At 35.3% G+C, this 15,881-nt stretch overlaps 1 protein-coding gene across 8 annotated transcripts in view; it reads right to left on the bottom strand.

The window, feature by feature from the left end:
- Nucleotides 1-15,881, bottom strand: part of TCF12 (transcription factor 12) — a 364,983-nt gene that overhangs the window by 203,521 nt on the left and 145,581 nt on the right. For 2 of the 8 annotated variants that reach the window (XM_038010019.2, XM_038010020.2), the window contains exon 5: nt 9,310-9,371. The exons of the other annotated variants lie outside the window; for them this stretch is intronic. In XM_038010019.2, coding sequence (XP_037865947.2) covers nt 9,310-9,357 — 48 coding nt within the window. In that variant the 5' untranslated portion in view covers nt 9,358-9,371. The remainder of the gene's footprint in view (nt 1-9,309; nt 9,372-15,881) is intronic. 8 annotated transcript variants of the gene reach the window in all.

Raw genomic sequence — 15,881 nt, 5'->3', positions numbered from 1 at the left:
TCAAAGTAAAATAGGGAAACAATGTTTCTTTAAAAACTGGCTCACATATGTGCTAAATCCCTGGCCTAGATTCATTTCCTTGAAGGTGAAAGTAGATAAGCCACAGCTGATAGACCAGTGGTTCCTTCCAGGAATATATTACCAAATCTTCACTCATCCTCCCTAATTTGAGGTTTTGTGTAACAGTATTAACCATAACAGCATGGGCCAGGTGCAACGGCTTTTGCCTACAATCTCAGCACTTTGGGAGCTGAGGCTGGTGGATCACTTGAGGTCAGGAATTCGAGACCAGCCTGGCCAACATGGTGAAACCTTGTCTCTACTAAAAATACAGAAAACAAACAAAACATTAGCCGGGTGTAGCGGCATGTGCTTATAGTCCTATGTACTTGGGAGGCTGAGGTAGGAGAATCACTTGAACCCAGGAGGTGGAGACTGCAGTGAGCTGAGATCGCGCCACTGCACTCCAGCGTGGGTGACAGAGTGAGGCTACATCTAAAAAATAATAACTATTATAATAAAAATAATAATAGTATGAGCATACATTTGGCGATACCATTTGCCAGAACTTAGGCTAAAGGCTTTATTCATTTAATCTTTACAACACTATGAACTAGTCACTATTATTCCCATTCCACCGATGAGGCAAGAGGCACAGAAAATTTACACAGCTCACCCAAAGTCTAACAGTAAATAGTAGGATGGGGATTTGAATCCAGGCTGTCTGTCCAGAGCCCACCATGCAATGTTGCCTTTCTAGTAATAACTGCTCCTCCCTACAACTATTGTGAATTGAACGGCTCAATGATAGGCTGAAGCCATACAAAATGAATAAATCTGTTCAAACAGTAATTCATAAGTGATAAAGGAATGAAAGTAGGAAAATGCAACAACAAAACAAACAAAAACAAACAAACAAAAATTTTAACTACCCAGTTTGGCAAATGGTGCTCACAATAGTGGAGACAGTCATAAGAGCTTTAGTGAACTGTTTGGACTGGGGGACTCTGATGAAGCCACAAACAAAATAGGAAATGGAAAAACCTCCGCTGCTAAGTGGACATCTACTGCAGACATTTTTATCTACCGCAGAACTTTTCTCTTGCCCAAGGTGGGAATAGGTACAGTAGTCTTCTGGGATGCTAAGATAATTACCATGGAAAATGTAAACAGAGGCATCAAAAAACTTAGAGGCAAATTTCTACAGCATCAGAGCCAGTAGTCGAGTACCCTTATGTTAGATAAAGTTTATGATAATGATTTGGCAATTATATTTAAGAATTGATATTCGTTAATAATTAAATGGGAAAGGCTATGTAACTCCATTCTAATGAAAGGCATCCGAATGGCCTAGCTGTAATGCACTGACAACTGCAGAAAAGGAAATTATTCACATAGATATCAAAATCTTTAGGGTCAGGGCCCTAAATCTGACATCAATTGAATGCTCAACAAGAGAAACAGCATGATAGGAGGCACTAGTCTTCCTTAGGGACTCTGTGATTTGTTGCCGCACTGAAGCTTCCCAGAAATAGCAACTGAATGCAAAAAGGCTTGTTAAGAGACAGACCTATTATCCCCTTCCCCAATTCCTAGACCTCTGAAATCAACAGTGATTATCTGGCTAAAGGACACGGGTGTCATGTGAATGTTCCAACAAAGAACGGGCAATGAAGTCTTCATGTCTATTTAACACCAAAAGCAGACAGTACCCCTGCTTTCAGATGTACAGTATACAGTTTCTCTTGCAAAGTGTTCAGCAGTTGAAATGCTGGGACTCCCTTTGAAAAACAGAAAGGTTTCACTATCAAGTTATGAGAGGTAGGTGTAACTGTGAGTATGTAACATATAAAAACCTAACTTTTAGAGATAATCTTTAAATGATAAATTAGCTTCTTAAAACTAAAATATAATCCTGTCAGTAGAGACTTGTATTTTCAATGAGCAGCTTAGTGAAATAACTCAACAGGTTTTTCTTGGATGTGGAATAATTCCTCATTTTTAACTTTTGTAATTTTTCAATTTGAAAGAGCATCTAAATTATTTTTTAAGAAAGTTACTGTTTTAATTTGAGAAAGCATTTTTAAAATGATCTTTAAGTCTCCTTAAATATCCCAAAATCACAGCTTCAGAATCTGTGAGTCTTCCTATTAGTATGTTAATACTTTATAGATTTATTTAAAGAAAATATCTCTTCAGGTTAGCCCTTATAAATACAAAGAATAAAGGAAATAAATTCTAAATACACTGCCCTCCCATTTCCATAGCACTTTTGTAACTAAAGAACATTTTACTTATTTCTGCATGGTTGTCAGTCTCCTTTCACTGAAAAAAATCAGTAAATAAAGGCATTTCCTTCTCTAATGACGTTGGAGAACAAGGCTGAGGAACAACCGCCAGGGGCTACTCATTTCCCAGTTTGAGAAACATCTACTAGAATTGAATAAAATCACACAGCGGAGGGATTTTGTGGTTATTTTTGTGTCCAGATATACTGACTCGTATCTTACCTCAATTGATCTACTCAAACTATGTGAATTTATAAAAAATGAAAGCAGAAAAAGAAGTACTGTTCCACTCCATCCCTACTCTACCAAAAAGCATTGATTTGTATCTTGGAGTAAGCATGAGATGTGGAAGTGCCAGCAATTCACATGGATTTTTTAATGCTTCTCAGTGGAAGCATCTCCATCCATGGCCATGATTCTAGTGTGAAAAGTAATATTCTTCATATAACATGGTATGAAAACACAAGTCAGCATCTTCACCTAGTACACAATCGAAGAAATAACTATCTGACCCATTACCAGAGAAAAACTCTATTCTGATGTGTTTATGTAAACTGTGAAGCAAGTTTAAGTGGCATTACTTTACTGGAATAGTTTCAGCTAATACATGTGATTAAAAGTAAAAAGCAGTTATTTCCTAAAAAGTAAAATTATACTTGAATTCAGACATTTAGTCCAAATTGATACTGCTTTACTACATTTGCACCCAATGCAAACTTTTCACATACTTACAAAAATATGAGTTAATTACATTTGCACAAAATATAAAATCTTCAGATACTTACAAACATAGAAGACCAGCATTCCTTTCGTAACAGGTCACAGTATTACCTTTCTTCTCTTATACCCTTCCTAAGAAAATTAAAGCTAATTGTGACACAAACTGAATTATCTATGTGATCAAATATGAAGGTTTTCATCAGCAGCAATAACTGAATTTCCTGTCTGCTTTGAGTTCTAATATTTTTAATGCATACAATCAATCTCTATCCTAAATGCCAGGTGTGTTTTTTGATACTTCATCTTCTCGTCTTACCGTCTCTTGCTTTTTAGCCCCCATTTTCTCCTTCATTACTCATCTTATTTTTTTACCTATCTCTTCATATTATGTCAATCTAGTTATTAATGAAATTAAAGAAACTAAAATATGTATATGGAAGAGTGACAATGCCTATGTATATATGTATAGTATTGCCTATAATATATTAGGCATTGTGCCAGATGATAGGATGCAAGAATAACTAAAAGTCTTTGCCTTCAAGGAGCTTACAGTCACAAGAAAAGAGAGACATTACCTGAAAATATTTTAATAAACTGAATAACCTTTTCATGAGGTCTGGGCCTGACATGCATGTACCACATTACAGCTTCCAAGGTTTGATTACTATAATTGGACTCCCTAGTAGTCTAGGGGGCAGGATGATAATAAACGGTAAAAATTTAAATGAAGTACAAACCAGTCTGCCAAATTACAAGTTAAACTTGCTGGGTTTTGTATGAAGAGTTTAGAACATGCTGATACACCAGCACAGCTTCAAATGGGAGCACCAAAAGCAGAACAAATACTGTTAGGCAGGCAGAAGTCACATTAAGATTTGCTAAAGAATACCCTAAAGCAAAATGAAACATATTGATAACTGGAAAATAAAGTGTCAATCACAACTAAGTTTTATTGAGTAACGTGCCAGCACTGTTAACAATATCCATGCCATTCTGTCAGTTAATTTAACCCATATAACCTATATATTGAATAATACTATATTTCCCCCATCTCATAGATGAGACAATAAATGTGTTATTTAAGTTTGTGGTATCTAGTTAACAACAGGTAACTAACACAAAAATTAAAAAGAAGAAAATATTATTAACAATCTTGTCAATAAATTTGAAGAAGTAATACTTCTCAACTAATTCTTTCAGGCCAGGATTAGCATGATAACAAATTCTCACAAAGAAAGTACACACACAAGCTTTTTTTAAAAAGCTACAGATCCGCCAGGCATGGTAGCTCACGTCTGCGATCCCAGCACTTTGGGAAGCCGAGGTGGGCAGATCACTTCAGGTCAGGAGTTGGAGACCAGCCTGGCCAACATGGTGAAACCCTGTCTCTACTAAAAAAATATACAAATTAGGCAGACGTAGTGGCGGGTGCCTGTAATCCCAGCTCCTCGGGAGGCTGAGGCAGGAGAATCACTTGAACCTGGGAGGCGGAGGTTGCAGTGAGCTGAGATCGCGCCCCTGCATTCCAGCCTGGGTGACAGAGCAGGACTCCAACTCAAAAAAAAAAGAAAAAATAAACAAAACTACAGATCGATATTACTTGAATGTAAAAATTCTTAATATTTTAGCAAATTAAATCAAACAATTTAAAAATGGCAAAACATAATAACCCAGTACTAGATAGCCCAGGAATGCAGCATTGCTTTAATATTTTTAAAATATTAATCAATATAACTTCTATAGTGACACACTAAAAAGGAAAAATCATCTGACCATTTCAACAGATGCAGAAAAAAATCTTTTATAAAATTCAACATCAATTTTTCTTAAATACTCTCAACAAATTACATTGACAAAGGAACTTCCTCGTTCTAATAAATCACATCAATAAAATCTATAGCAATTATCATGCTTAACGGCAAAACACTGTCTATCCCTAACATTAGGAACAAAGTCCACTCTTAACCACATCTATTCAACATCATACTTGAAATTATAGCCAATTCCATAAGGAAAAAAAAAATCTGGATTAGAAAGGAAAAAGTTAAATTCTCATAACTGACAGACAACACATTCTTCAAACAAAATCCTCCAGAATGTCCAAAAAAGCTACCATAACTAGTGAGTTTAGCAAGGTTTCAGGACGCATCATCAACATACAAAAATCATTGTCTTATATATTAGATATGAGCCAAAAAATGCAATTAAAATACTTATAACAGATCAAAAATTATGAAACATTTAGTTAATAGATTAAACAGAAGATGTGCAAGACTTGTTCACTAAAAACTATCTAAAAATACTAACAGAGATCATGTCACTGCGCTCCAGCCTGGGCGCCAGAGCAAAGCCTTGCCAAAAAGTTAAAAAAAAAAAAAAAAAATATATATATATATATATATATATATATGGAAAGTAAAGATTTAAATATGGAGATACATCATATGCATGAATTGAAAGCCTCCACACTGTTAAGATCCCCTCCAACTGATGTACAGACTCAATGTAATCCTAATCAAAATCCTACACAGCTTAGTAGAAACTGACATACTGGTTTTAAAATCTCCAATGTATACGCAAACAACATAGAATAGTTTAGACAATTTTGAAACAGAATAACAAGGTGGAAGACTTATACTACCTGATACCAAGATTTATTTTAAAGGTATAGAAATCAAGACAGTTACGGTATTGGTGTGAAGATAAATCAATAAAACAGAAAACAGAGCCCAGATATCGATCCTCACATATATGGTCAACAGATTTTTAACAGAGATAACAAGTTAACTCAACGGGAGGGAAGAAAAATCTTTTCAACAAATGGTGGTGGCAAACTGGACAGCCTTATGAAAAAAAAAATTAACGTTGACCCTGACTTGACATCTTATACAGAAACAAACTCACAAAGGATCATAGATCTAAGTTAAGAGCTAAATGTTTACATTGCCTAACTTACTATTTCCTGAGACTGCTACTAGCAGTCAAACTACATTTCTTAAGTAATATCGAGGGCATTCTATGATGGAAAAAAATGTAGGAAGAAGTTTATTCTTCTCCTTTCGTAAAGATTTATCATTTACTACCACCTATTAAAAACTAAGAAATCTAATACCACAAAAAGCCCATTTAACTAATACATAAATGTTTTAGACTACGAAGCTCTGTATTTGTACACTGCTTGTTAATATGCCATTAAGGAGAGTCTGAGAAACTATGATCTTATTCAAAATTTCTGTTTTACACATTAGAAATCTGATGCCCATCCGAACACAGTGGCTCATGCCTATAATCTCAGCACTTCGGGAGGCCAAGGCAGGAGGATCACTTGAACTCAGGAGTCTGATAACAGCATGGGCAACATAAGTGAGACCCTGTCTCTACAAAAAATTAGCCAGACATGGTGGCACAGGCCTGTAGTCCCAGCTACTTGGCAGACTGAGGCAGAGGATCACTTGAGCCCAGGGGGTCAAGGCTGCAATAGGCCATGATCGTGTCACTGTACTCTCTAGCCTGGGCAACAGAGCAAGACCCTGTCTCAAATTTAAAAAGGAAAAAAAGAAAAAAAAAAAAAAAGAAAGGAAGAAACCTCAGGTCATAGCCAGGAAAAGTGACCCATTTGACCAAGTTCATTTGTCTAATGAGAGAACTCAGGCTTAAATTCTCTGTTCCTTGTGTTACAAAACAGATTATCATTTTCACTTTGTATACAATATGCCCTGGAGGTTTCATAAGCAAATATTCCTTCTATCTCTGGACTTTTACGCTCCCCTAGGCCATCCTTATCACAGCTTTTATCATTCTACTGTACAATAATCTGTTTTTCCCATAAGAATGAGGACTCCCTTTATGAAATATAAACTGATGATTTTTGTTTTGCACAACTAATTTCAGTGACAAGAAAACAGTGAAATCTCAGTAAAAGCTTCATGAATGAAAGGAGTTGGAAAAAAAGGATTTCCATGTTAACAACATAAAGATGTGCCTACAGAATTCCAAGAGACTACAAAACTCGAAGTAGGAAAGAAAGATACTGAGGAAAAATAATATAAGGAAGTAAGGCAAAATTAGTGGAAAATCAAGAGTAATATGCAGACAGCAAAAATTCAGAAAAGTTAACTCAATAAGATGCAACAGTATTAACAACATGGAGAAGATATTTGGTTCAGAACAGCTGGCACTTAATTGCTTAATCACAAAATAATTTCCAGACCTAAACACCAGAATATACTCTGCTCCACGCACAAAGCAACAAACTGATTATGATGTAAAATGACATTTAAGTAATTATTTCATTTTATAAGAAGAAGGTTAAAGCATCAGTTCAATATGTTGAAGGGAAACATTTCAAGCTTGTACTCAGAATAAAAGTGTTTAAGTATATGACAACAAAAATACATGACACAAAAATCTAACAATTATTGATGACACCAATCCTTTGGCCTACATAAGCTAATTTAGGTCTCTTAAATGCCTTAGAGATGCATATCCCTTTAAACAGATTTGAGGAACTGAAACCTCTTCCTTTCCTAGTCTGTATTAATCTGCAATCTGTTATAAGAATATAGATTTGCATAAATTTACATTCATAAGAATGTGGGTTGCCCTATTTCTTTTCCCCAATAATCTCCAAATCCCAAGATGTGCAATACAGAACTTTCCAGAAGTTCAAGTGTGGTGCTACACCTCTCTAATCCCAACTATTCAGGAGGCTAAGGTGGGAGAGACACCTGAGCCTGGGAGGTCAAAGCTGCAGTAAGCCATGACTGTGCCACTGCATTTCCAGCCTGGGCGACAGAGCAAGACCCTGTCTCAAACAAACAAACAAACTTCTTGCTGGGTATTTAAAAACTCCAATAGTTCATCATCTTTTCAGGACATACTCCAGGAATTCAAAACAGCTGCCTCTCCAATGACCATCCAAGATTTGAAAAATTCCTAACATCTTTTTTATTTTTTAAATCAAAATGGGCATGAAATTTCTCATGGGAGTGTAAAAAGAAGTACAATATATAGATTTCTATATGAGCTAAATACTGTATAAAACTTCCTCTATTAATTCTTGCACACTTCCTATGAGAAAAATCTCTTTGGAGATGAGAAATCTGAGGCTCAGAAATTAACTCTCTCGTCCAAGGTAAAACAGAGTGGTAAAAACTAGAAGCAAACATGTCTGATTCATCCTATAGCTCATTTTTTTAAATGTATAAAATGTAAATGCTGTTTTTATAAGAAGTAAGATGGCAGTACCGTTATCTTAAAACTTCTAGAGACTCTGTCCTTAAAGTCCTGCACAAGTAGAAATAACCGTTCTGGGGTCTCTTATAATTTGGCAAAGGCAACATAGTAAAAAGGGACAGTAATTTAGAGACAGCCTGGATAAAGTCCTAAGTATTTAATATCTGGTAAGTTATCTACCTTTTCTAAGCTTCAATTCTGTCACCTCTAAAATGGAGAGGATTTTAAAAATGGCTTCTTGGTGAGCTGGTGTGAAGATCAAAGCAGGTAACATGTGAAAGTGTGTAAGCTAAATTGTGACAAGTGCTGGTTACGATTTCATTGTTATTAATTAAAAAACCCAAGTGGGTTCAAAAAAAAGCGTTCAGCCAGAACTTATCCTACTTTTTATTCCTACAAATAAGCAATCTCTAAACTTAGGGAAAAAATACTAAACAGGCTGTCAAGAAAGACCTCAACAATTACAAAAAGGGACATAAAGATTCAAAGATTAATATGCTTTGATTTTTACTTATTAACTTTAAAATCTGAATAATTAGAAGATTAAAAAAGAAAACTACAAAGATTACATCAGTCCTGATCGAGATGTTATTTCATGGGCCTACAAAGTTAATTACAGTAAGGTGAAAAATTGACATGAAGGTTATTTCCAAAAAGATCTACAGCAAAGCCTCCCAGTAAGTGTTGTCCCCAGGAAGAAAGGCTAGTCTGAAAAAAACATGAAGCTTTAATTGTCTTAAAATGGAAACATGGGCAATCTGATCAGTAGGTGCTTTCTTTCACTTTAAATATCTGCTGGCAAGAGATTTAAAGGTGCTTACATCATCACAACCCAATTTTTTCTTATCCAAAAACATTAACGTTACAATTTATAGGCAGGTGCTGTTTCAAACAGAACTAAGAGTAAAAACATTTTACTCTTATGGTTTTATTTAAATCTAATTTTAAAACACACCCTTTTTCTTACTCAAAAGTTTTCTTCATATTCAGAGCATTCAGAAGGAGCAGTTATATAACAAAACAGAGATTAATGGGAACACAGATGCAATATATAGAAAACACTTACTTTAATTCTCTGACCCTTCTGTCTTGCTTTGCTATTTAACTGCTTCATCTCGTGTATTGTACCTGAGATCAAGAGGCATAAAATACTATTTCAAAATTTGTGTGTCCTTTCTAATTACTGTATTTGATCTCCTAGTAGCTATAAAATGTATACTTTTTTCCCTTCAAAAATAAAAACAATAGCAAACACACAATTTTGAGAAAATATCTATACTAGAGAAGAAAAAATAACACTAATCTTTTACCCATCAATGCTGACAAAAGGGACAACTGAGTAAAAGCTATTTTATATTTCTTTATTCGCACAACTCGATTTTCCCAGGTATTAATATAAGGAAAACTATTTATCAAAATCAAGCAATCTGGTTTAATACAATCATAGCTAACTTGACAAAGCCTAAATAAAAAACACATCAAGTTTAATTCAGGAGTTATCATTTTGTGGGTGAAGTGAGTCTACATGATTTTATATCTTTCCCAGTCACCTAGTTGTACCAGTTTTGTGTTTTCCCCTTTGTGAAATTTCTTATATAACTTTGCAATCTGGCTCCTATCCTCCGAATCCAAGTCTTATTTCATTATGAGCGGGTCTATGTACCGTCTTTTCAGATCATCCTATTTTTTGGCACTCTTTCACCTTGGATCCATTCTTCATACCACAGTAAGTTAATATTTATAAAACATTTTGTGTATAAAATCTATTTTTAATTGGCTCCCAAAGAATAGATAACATTTTTTTTTTACAGAAATGTTATCCAGCCTCATCTCATACTATTTTCCCACAAAGTAAGCTGATTTATTATCTACCGAATTTTGTAATGAGACCACTGTACTGTCTCCATCATTCCACATTTCCAGACTTTCTTCCAGCCCTATTCAAATGCTATCTATCCTTTAAGAGTCTACTCAAACACTTCCTCCTCTATTAAGTCTTTCTTGACCATCCAAAGTAATCTCTCCCTCCTCTGGAATCTCATAGTAGCCAATAAAATTATTTTGGTAATTAACTATTTGCTGTCTAATTATAGCATCTCCACTTCTGTCTTAAAAGAGTTAAAAAGTTTTCTGGTTTTTTTTTTTTTTTTTTTTTTTTTTTGAGATCAGGTTTCACTCTGCCACCAGGGCTACAGTGTAGTGGTGCAATCTTGGCTCACTGCAACCTCTGCCTCCCCAGCTCTAGAGATTCTCCTGCCTCAACCTCCTGAGTAATTGGGACTACAGCCAACACCACAACTGGCTAAATTTTTTCTTTTTTCTTTTTTTTTAAAGAGACGGCGTTTCGCCATGTTGCAGAGGCTGGTGTTGAACTCCCGGACTCAAGCGATCCACCTGCCTCAGCTTCCCAAATTGCTGGGATTACAGCTGTGAACCAGCAACTTTTTTTTTTTTCTTCACTACAGCCTCGATCCCTGGGTTCAAGCAATCCTCTCACTTCAGCCTCCTGAGTAGCTGGGACCACAGCTACACACCACCAGGCCTGGCTATTTTTTTTCTCTATTTTTTGTAGAGAGGGTGCTCTCATTTTGTTGTCCAGGCCAGTCTCAAACTCTTGGGCTCAAGCAATCCTCCCATTTTAGCCTCCCAATGTGCTGGGTTTACAGGCGTTGAGCTACCATGCCCAGCCTAAAAAGTAACTCTTTAGGCAAATATGACTTATATGTCTAAGCCTATTTCCTGAACTATAAGATATACATTTATTCACCTTTAACATTTAAGAAACCGAATGCATTTACAAATCTCAGCATCTTAAAATTGGGGGATCATGGTAAGTCCAACCTCCCGAAAAGCAGGCCACCTATACTGTTCTTATGCCACTGGGCTCTGCTGGAGGAAGGAAACTACAAGTTACCTCTGCCCACAGACACACTCTTAAGGCATCTGCTGTCAAATGTAAATGAACTACCCACCAGTTCCTTCTACACCTCCAGGCAGTATGACCCTGCTGAAGTCAGAATGACTTCTGTTTTTTGTATAGATAGCACATTAGAAAAACCAAGGTTCTATTATCCTATTTCTAACTCACTACCTACACGCTATAAAGAGGTTCTTAGCCAAGCTCGTCCACATTAACGAAAAAATACTGAACTCCTGTTAAGAATGGAGAGAGCACTAAACAAAATTAAAGTTCCCTTTAGCCATATCTGGCAGGAATGGTCCAGGATTTGCAAGAGAAATGACATTAATCTCATCCAGATAATCTTATAGGCTGATTTTAGTTTCCATAAAATCTGAAAGCTTATGTTTACTTTCATTGAGTTTTTATTTAATTCTGTTTCCCTTATCCCAAGTCCCCAATCTATGGCTTTGCCTATGAACTTTAGAAGACTGGAGAAATACTTAAATCCTTGTATCCATGTATTTTCATTTTCAACCTAGTTGGGTCTATGAGGTTGCTGTCTGTTTGTGTTTTTGACATCTGTTAAATGACCACTGCTGATGCTTTTTAAATGAACAGAATCCTCTTATTCCTTCATTGCTATAGGTATCGGAAGTCATAGCATATATTAAAACAAAAAGCCTCAGAACATACCTACTATTATCCCTTAATAAAAAAAAAAAAATCTCTGATATCATCTTGTGCTGAATCATATACAGCAGCTAAATCAAGTATTTTAAAGCTAAATCATTACCACACACTGGTTTTCCATTTTCTACTAACAGGTATAATAAGCCCCAAACTTTAGTGAGGTAGTTATTATTAGTACCCATCCCCTTTAAATCAATGAAAAAAGAAAAAAAGATAAAGGTAAAAACAAATAACTTGCCCAGAGTCACAGAGTGAGGAGGTAGAAGTGCCAGAAATAGAACCCAAAACAGCTTGATTTTAATGCTCAAGCTCTTAAATTCTATGCTATTCTACCCCACAATACACAATACTTGCTAGGTAAACTGTTCTATCATATTATGTCCCATGTCCTCTTTTATCAGCTGCAGACCCTCTTCTCTTTTCACCTTTCTCTTCTCTCTTTTCCCATTCCTTCAGGATATGGCAGAAAATGTATAGTTCTTTGAGTTGGGAAGTACTAAAGTAAAGGGGTTAAAAAGCATTAGCATAAGATTCAGAATATCTGAGTTCTGTCATGCCAGAGGCTGTCATTAACTAGTCACACAGCCTAGCCAAATCTCTACATACAGCACAAATCTACACTTGGTCAAATCTCAAACGTGTCGTTTCAGTTTCCTCATGTATGAAATAAAGAGACAGAATATATATAACCAATGCATCTTTCAGTTTTGAAAATTCTATGATACTGTAAAACACAGACGGAAGAAAGAGCAAAAAGATAAATGACTTTCATTCTGCAAGCCATAATACAGATAGAAGAGAAAACCATGGTGGATATTTAGCAATTTATTTTTTTAAAAAGCACCCAAGCTCTACTCAACTTAATGTAGCTTCTTTTTTAAAAAAATAACTACTATAAGATTACATATAGGCTGAAAAATGTTCATGATTAAAATGCCAACTCTTGATCACTGATGATTCCTATAAATCTAATTCCTATCAGCAGTTTCCTATCAATGAACTCAATTCTACCTTTTAAATTAAGGATTGACCAACTCTGTACCTTAGGAAAGAGCATCAATATACTTCTCTCTCTCTCCCACTCCTACCCCAGGATGCAAAACTCAATGGTAGTTTAATACTCCAGAGCTTGGCATAGGTTGGCTAACACAGTTAAAAAGGCAGAGAAACCAAGATGACCTGGCCTCTTGACATTTCCGCAAACTCAAATAACTAGACATTCTAGAAACAGAATTTGTACATCAAGAAATATAACTATGAAAATGTACTTCAAATTATTATAAATAATAGTAATAGCAGTTTTCACTTATTATATCAATAAATGAAATATTTCACACCTATTATTACATTTCATCTTCACCAAAACCCTACAAAATACGTGTAAAATTATCACAATTTTAGAGACCAGAAAACTAAGACACATAGAAGTAACTTTCCCATGGTCACACAGTACGTTTCCAAATCACTTATTACCATTAATACCACCACCACCTACTTCAAGCTTCATCTTAAATCAACGCTGATTCTTTCCTTCCTCAACTTCCCAGCCTAATTAATCTAGTAAATCTAATGATTGTTCCCCGATTTGATTATATTCAGCAAACATGTATAGAGCACCCATTACGTATAAGGTGTTATACTAGAGAGACCGGTAACTTTTATATCCAAGTTTGGCAGGAAGAGACTGTTGCTTTCCCAAGAAAGAAATGAACAGCTGAAGAAGAAGGGAAATTGATTTCATTTATGTCCTTCATACATTTAAAAGAAATAAAAGTAGTTAAATTAAGCATGACTGAGTTGGCAAATAATTCTCATATATGACACTTAGCATACAGCATATTTGCAAATGTATCCATGTGTTTAAATTCATGTAATTGTTAAATACAGATCTAGTGAATTTTGAGATACATAGGTTTAAGGCCAACACTTATATAGCACTCATCACATATCAGACATTGATCTATGCAATTTCCATATATTGCCTTATTTAATCCTCAACAACCTCATGAAACAGATATCATTATCCCCATTTCACAGATGAGTAAACTGAAGTACACTAGATTTAAATAACTTGTCCAGAATCACACAGGTAGTAAGTGGCAGAGTTATGATTTATACCCAAGCAGTATGGTTTCACAGTCTGTGCTCCTAAGCGCAGCCTTCTGAAGACAAAAAAAAAAAAAAAATCTGAAACTAGAATAAGTCATTAACACTTTAGTGAACAAGAACAACCACAATATTCTCTGGTCTTTATGCCTAGTACACCAACATTTCTATGCAATAAAGAATAAAAAACAAGGGAGAGAGGGAACAAACTCATTAACTAGATCTCTTGCCCATGTCTAAACTACTTGAGATTTTAATCACTCCTTTCAGTCTCAGGTGCTTTACCTTTATCACCACATTCACAAATTTCTAAAACTGGAAGTGCTATTCACAACATGATTCTATCTATATGTTCACGTGTGTGTCTATGCTCTCTGTACAGGTGGGCAGCAGATGAAGAGTGCAGAAACCAGGACTCTTAACAAAAGTCGAGAGGTCTGCAGCTTACAAACCACAAATGTTATATTCCTTCCCTCTGGGTGTCTCAAACATGCTGAGACATGCTTAGGAAATGTGAAATCCACATTGCCTAAGAATGCTGACCATGCCTACCACTTCTTCTATAACCACTCTTAGGCACAATGTCTATTTTTATGTCAACCTAGCGAAATCTCTTCACTGAATGGACTGCTGTAGGTACTTCTGATAACCAGAAACTTAACCACCTCTACACTGCAAGGCTACTTTTCTGGTGGATTTGATAAAAGCAGGGGCAGACACAGACTGCAGCTGTGCTAGAGTGACTTTTCCTAATTCTGAAAGAATCGGTATAAGCCTAATATGGAGATGAGAAGTTTGTGACCACTTAACTACGTGACTCAGGTGGAGCTCATTTACACACCAAGGCTACTATAGTAGCACGGTATCTTACAATTAAAGTCAGGACCCTGTAAGGCAACTAGCGTACATAGCAAACATTTCCCTTGAAAAGCTATTAAATAAAGAATAAGTTCAATCAACATGACTTTGTGTAGCTACTCCCATACAGTAACATATAATTATACAATATTAATAGGGTTCATTTGCCAAATATGGTTTCATATTATTGTAAAGAAAGTATTGTTTCTCCCTTATAGTTTAGCATGGGAATGGGAGAGGGATAGAATGGCAGCTCAGACAGTTCAATTCACGTAAGTTTGAAGCATGTATATTGTATCTCCAACAAATTACTCATTTTGCAGTATCTAATACCCTTTTTTTGGCCTACTAAGCATTTTTAAATGTCATAAAAAGTATAATAAAAAATTTCCATTTAGTGATGTTACTGAAAATCAAATTATTTTTAAATAATGCGATTTGCTGACAGAAATGTAGTATTTACATAATATGATAAAGTCTAAATAAATTTCATTTACGTGATTTCTACTGAACTATCTGCAATTTCACTGTTTAAGTTGACAAATTTTTAACAAGTCAAAACTAGTCTTTAGCCAACATTAATATTCATTTTTGAATTTAAGAACCTCAATGTACTTAAATAAGAAGTTAAGAAATTCAATATACTAAAATAGGAGAATGAAGTACTTTAGTTGAGATTCTTATTAACACAATTATACCCATTTATGCTTATGACTATGAAAAAAAATGGTCAAGATGGTGAATGGTGTTAAAAGATGAAACCCCAAAAGCTGATAATTTCCCTATAAAGTAGTACTGAGGGAGGCTTCAAAGACAACCATAAAGTTCTCCTTGGCAAGAAGAGTTAAAGGGAATAACAGCTGGAAATTGGATCCAGATTTCTGTTTGAAAATGATACCAAAAATCTCTTAACTATCTCACCAAACCTTCTAGATTTAGACGATGACTAGGATAGAAGGAGAAAAATTAGTGAAAGAGTGGATTTCAATGGCAACAAAAATAAAGAAGGGTAGCATTAAATCTTCACTCTATCTGACCTCTCAATAGACAGTTAGAAATACATATGCGGTTCTATGGTTCTA

The sequence above is a fragment of the Chlorocebus sabaeus genome, chromosome 26 (assembly GCF_047675955.1).
Source record: "Chlorocebus sabaeus isolate Y175 chromosome 26, mChlSab1.0.hap1, whole genome shotgun sequence".
Lineage (NCBI taxonomy): Eukaryota > Metazoa > Chordata > Mammalia > Primates > Cercopithecidae > Chlorocebus > Chlorocebus sabaeus.
Note: the sequence above shows the minus strand (reverse complement) of the source record. Positions and strands in the feature narration are given on the sequence as shown.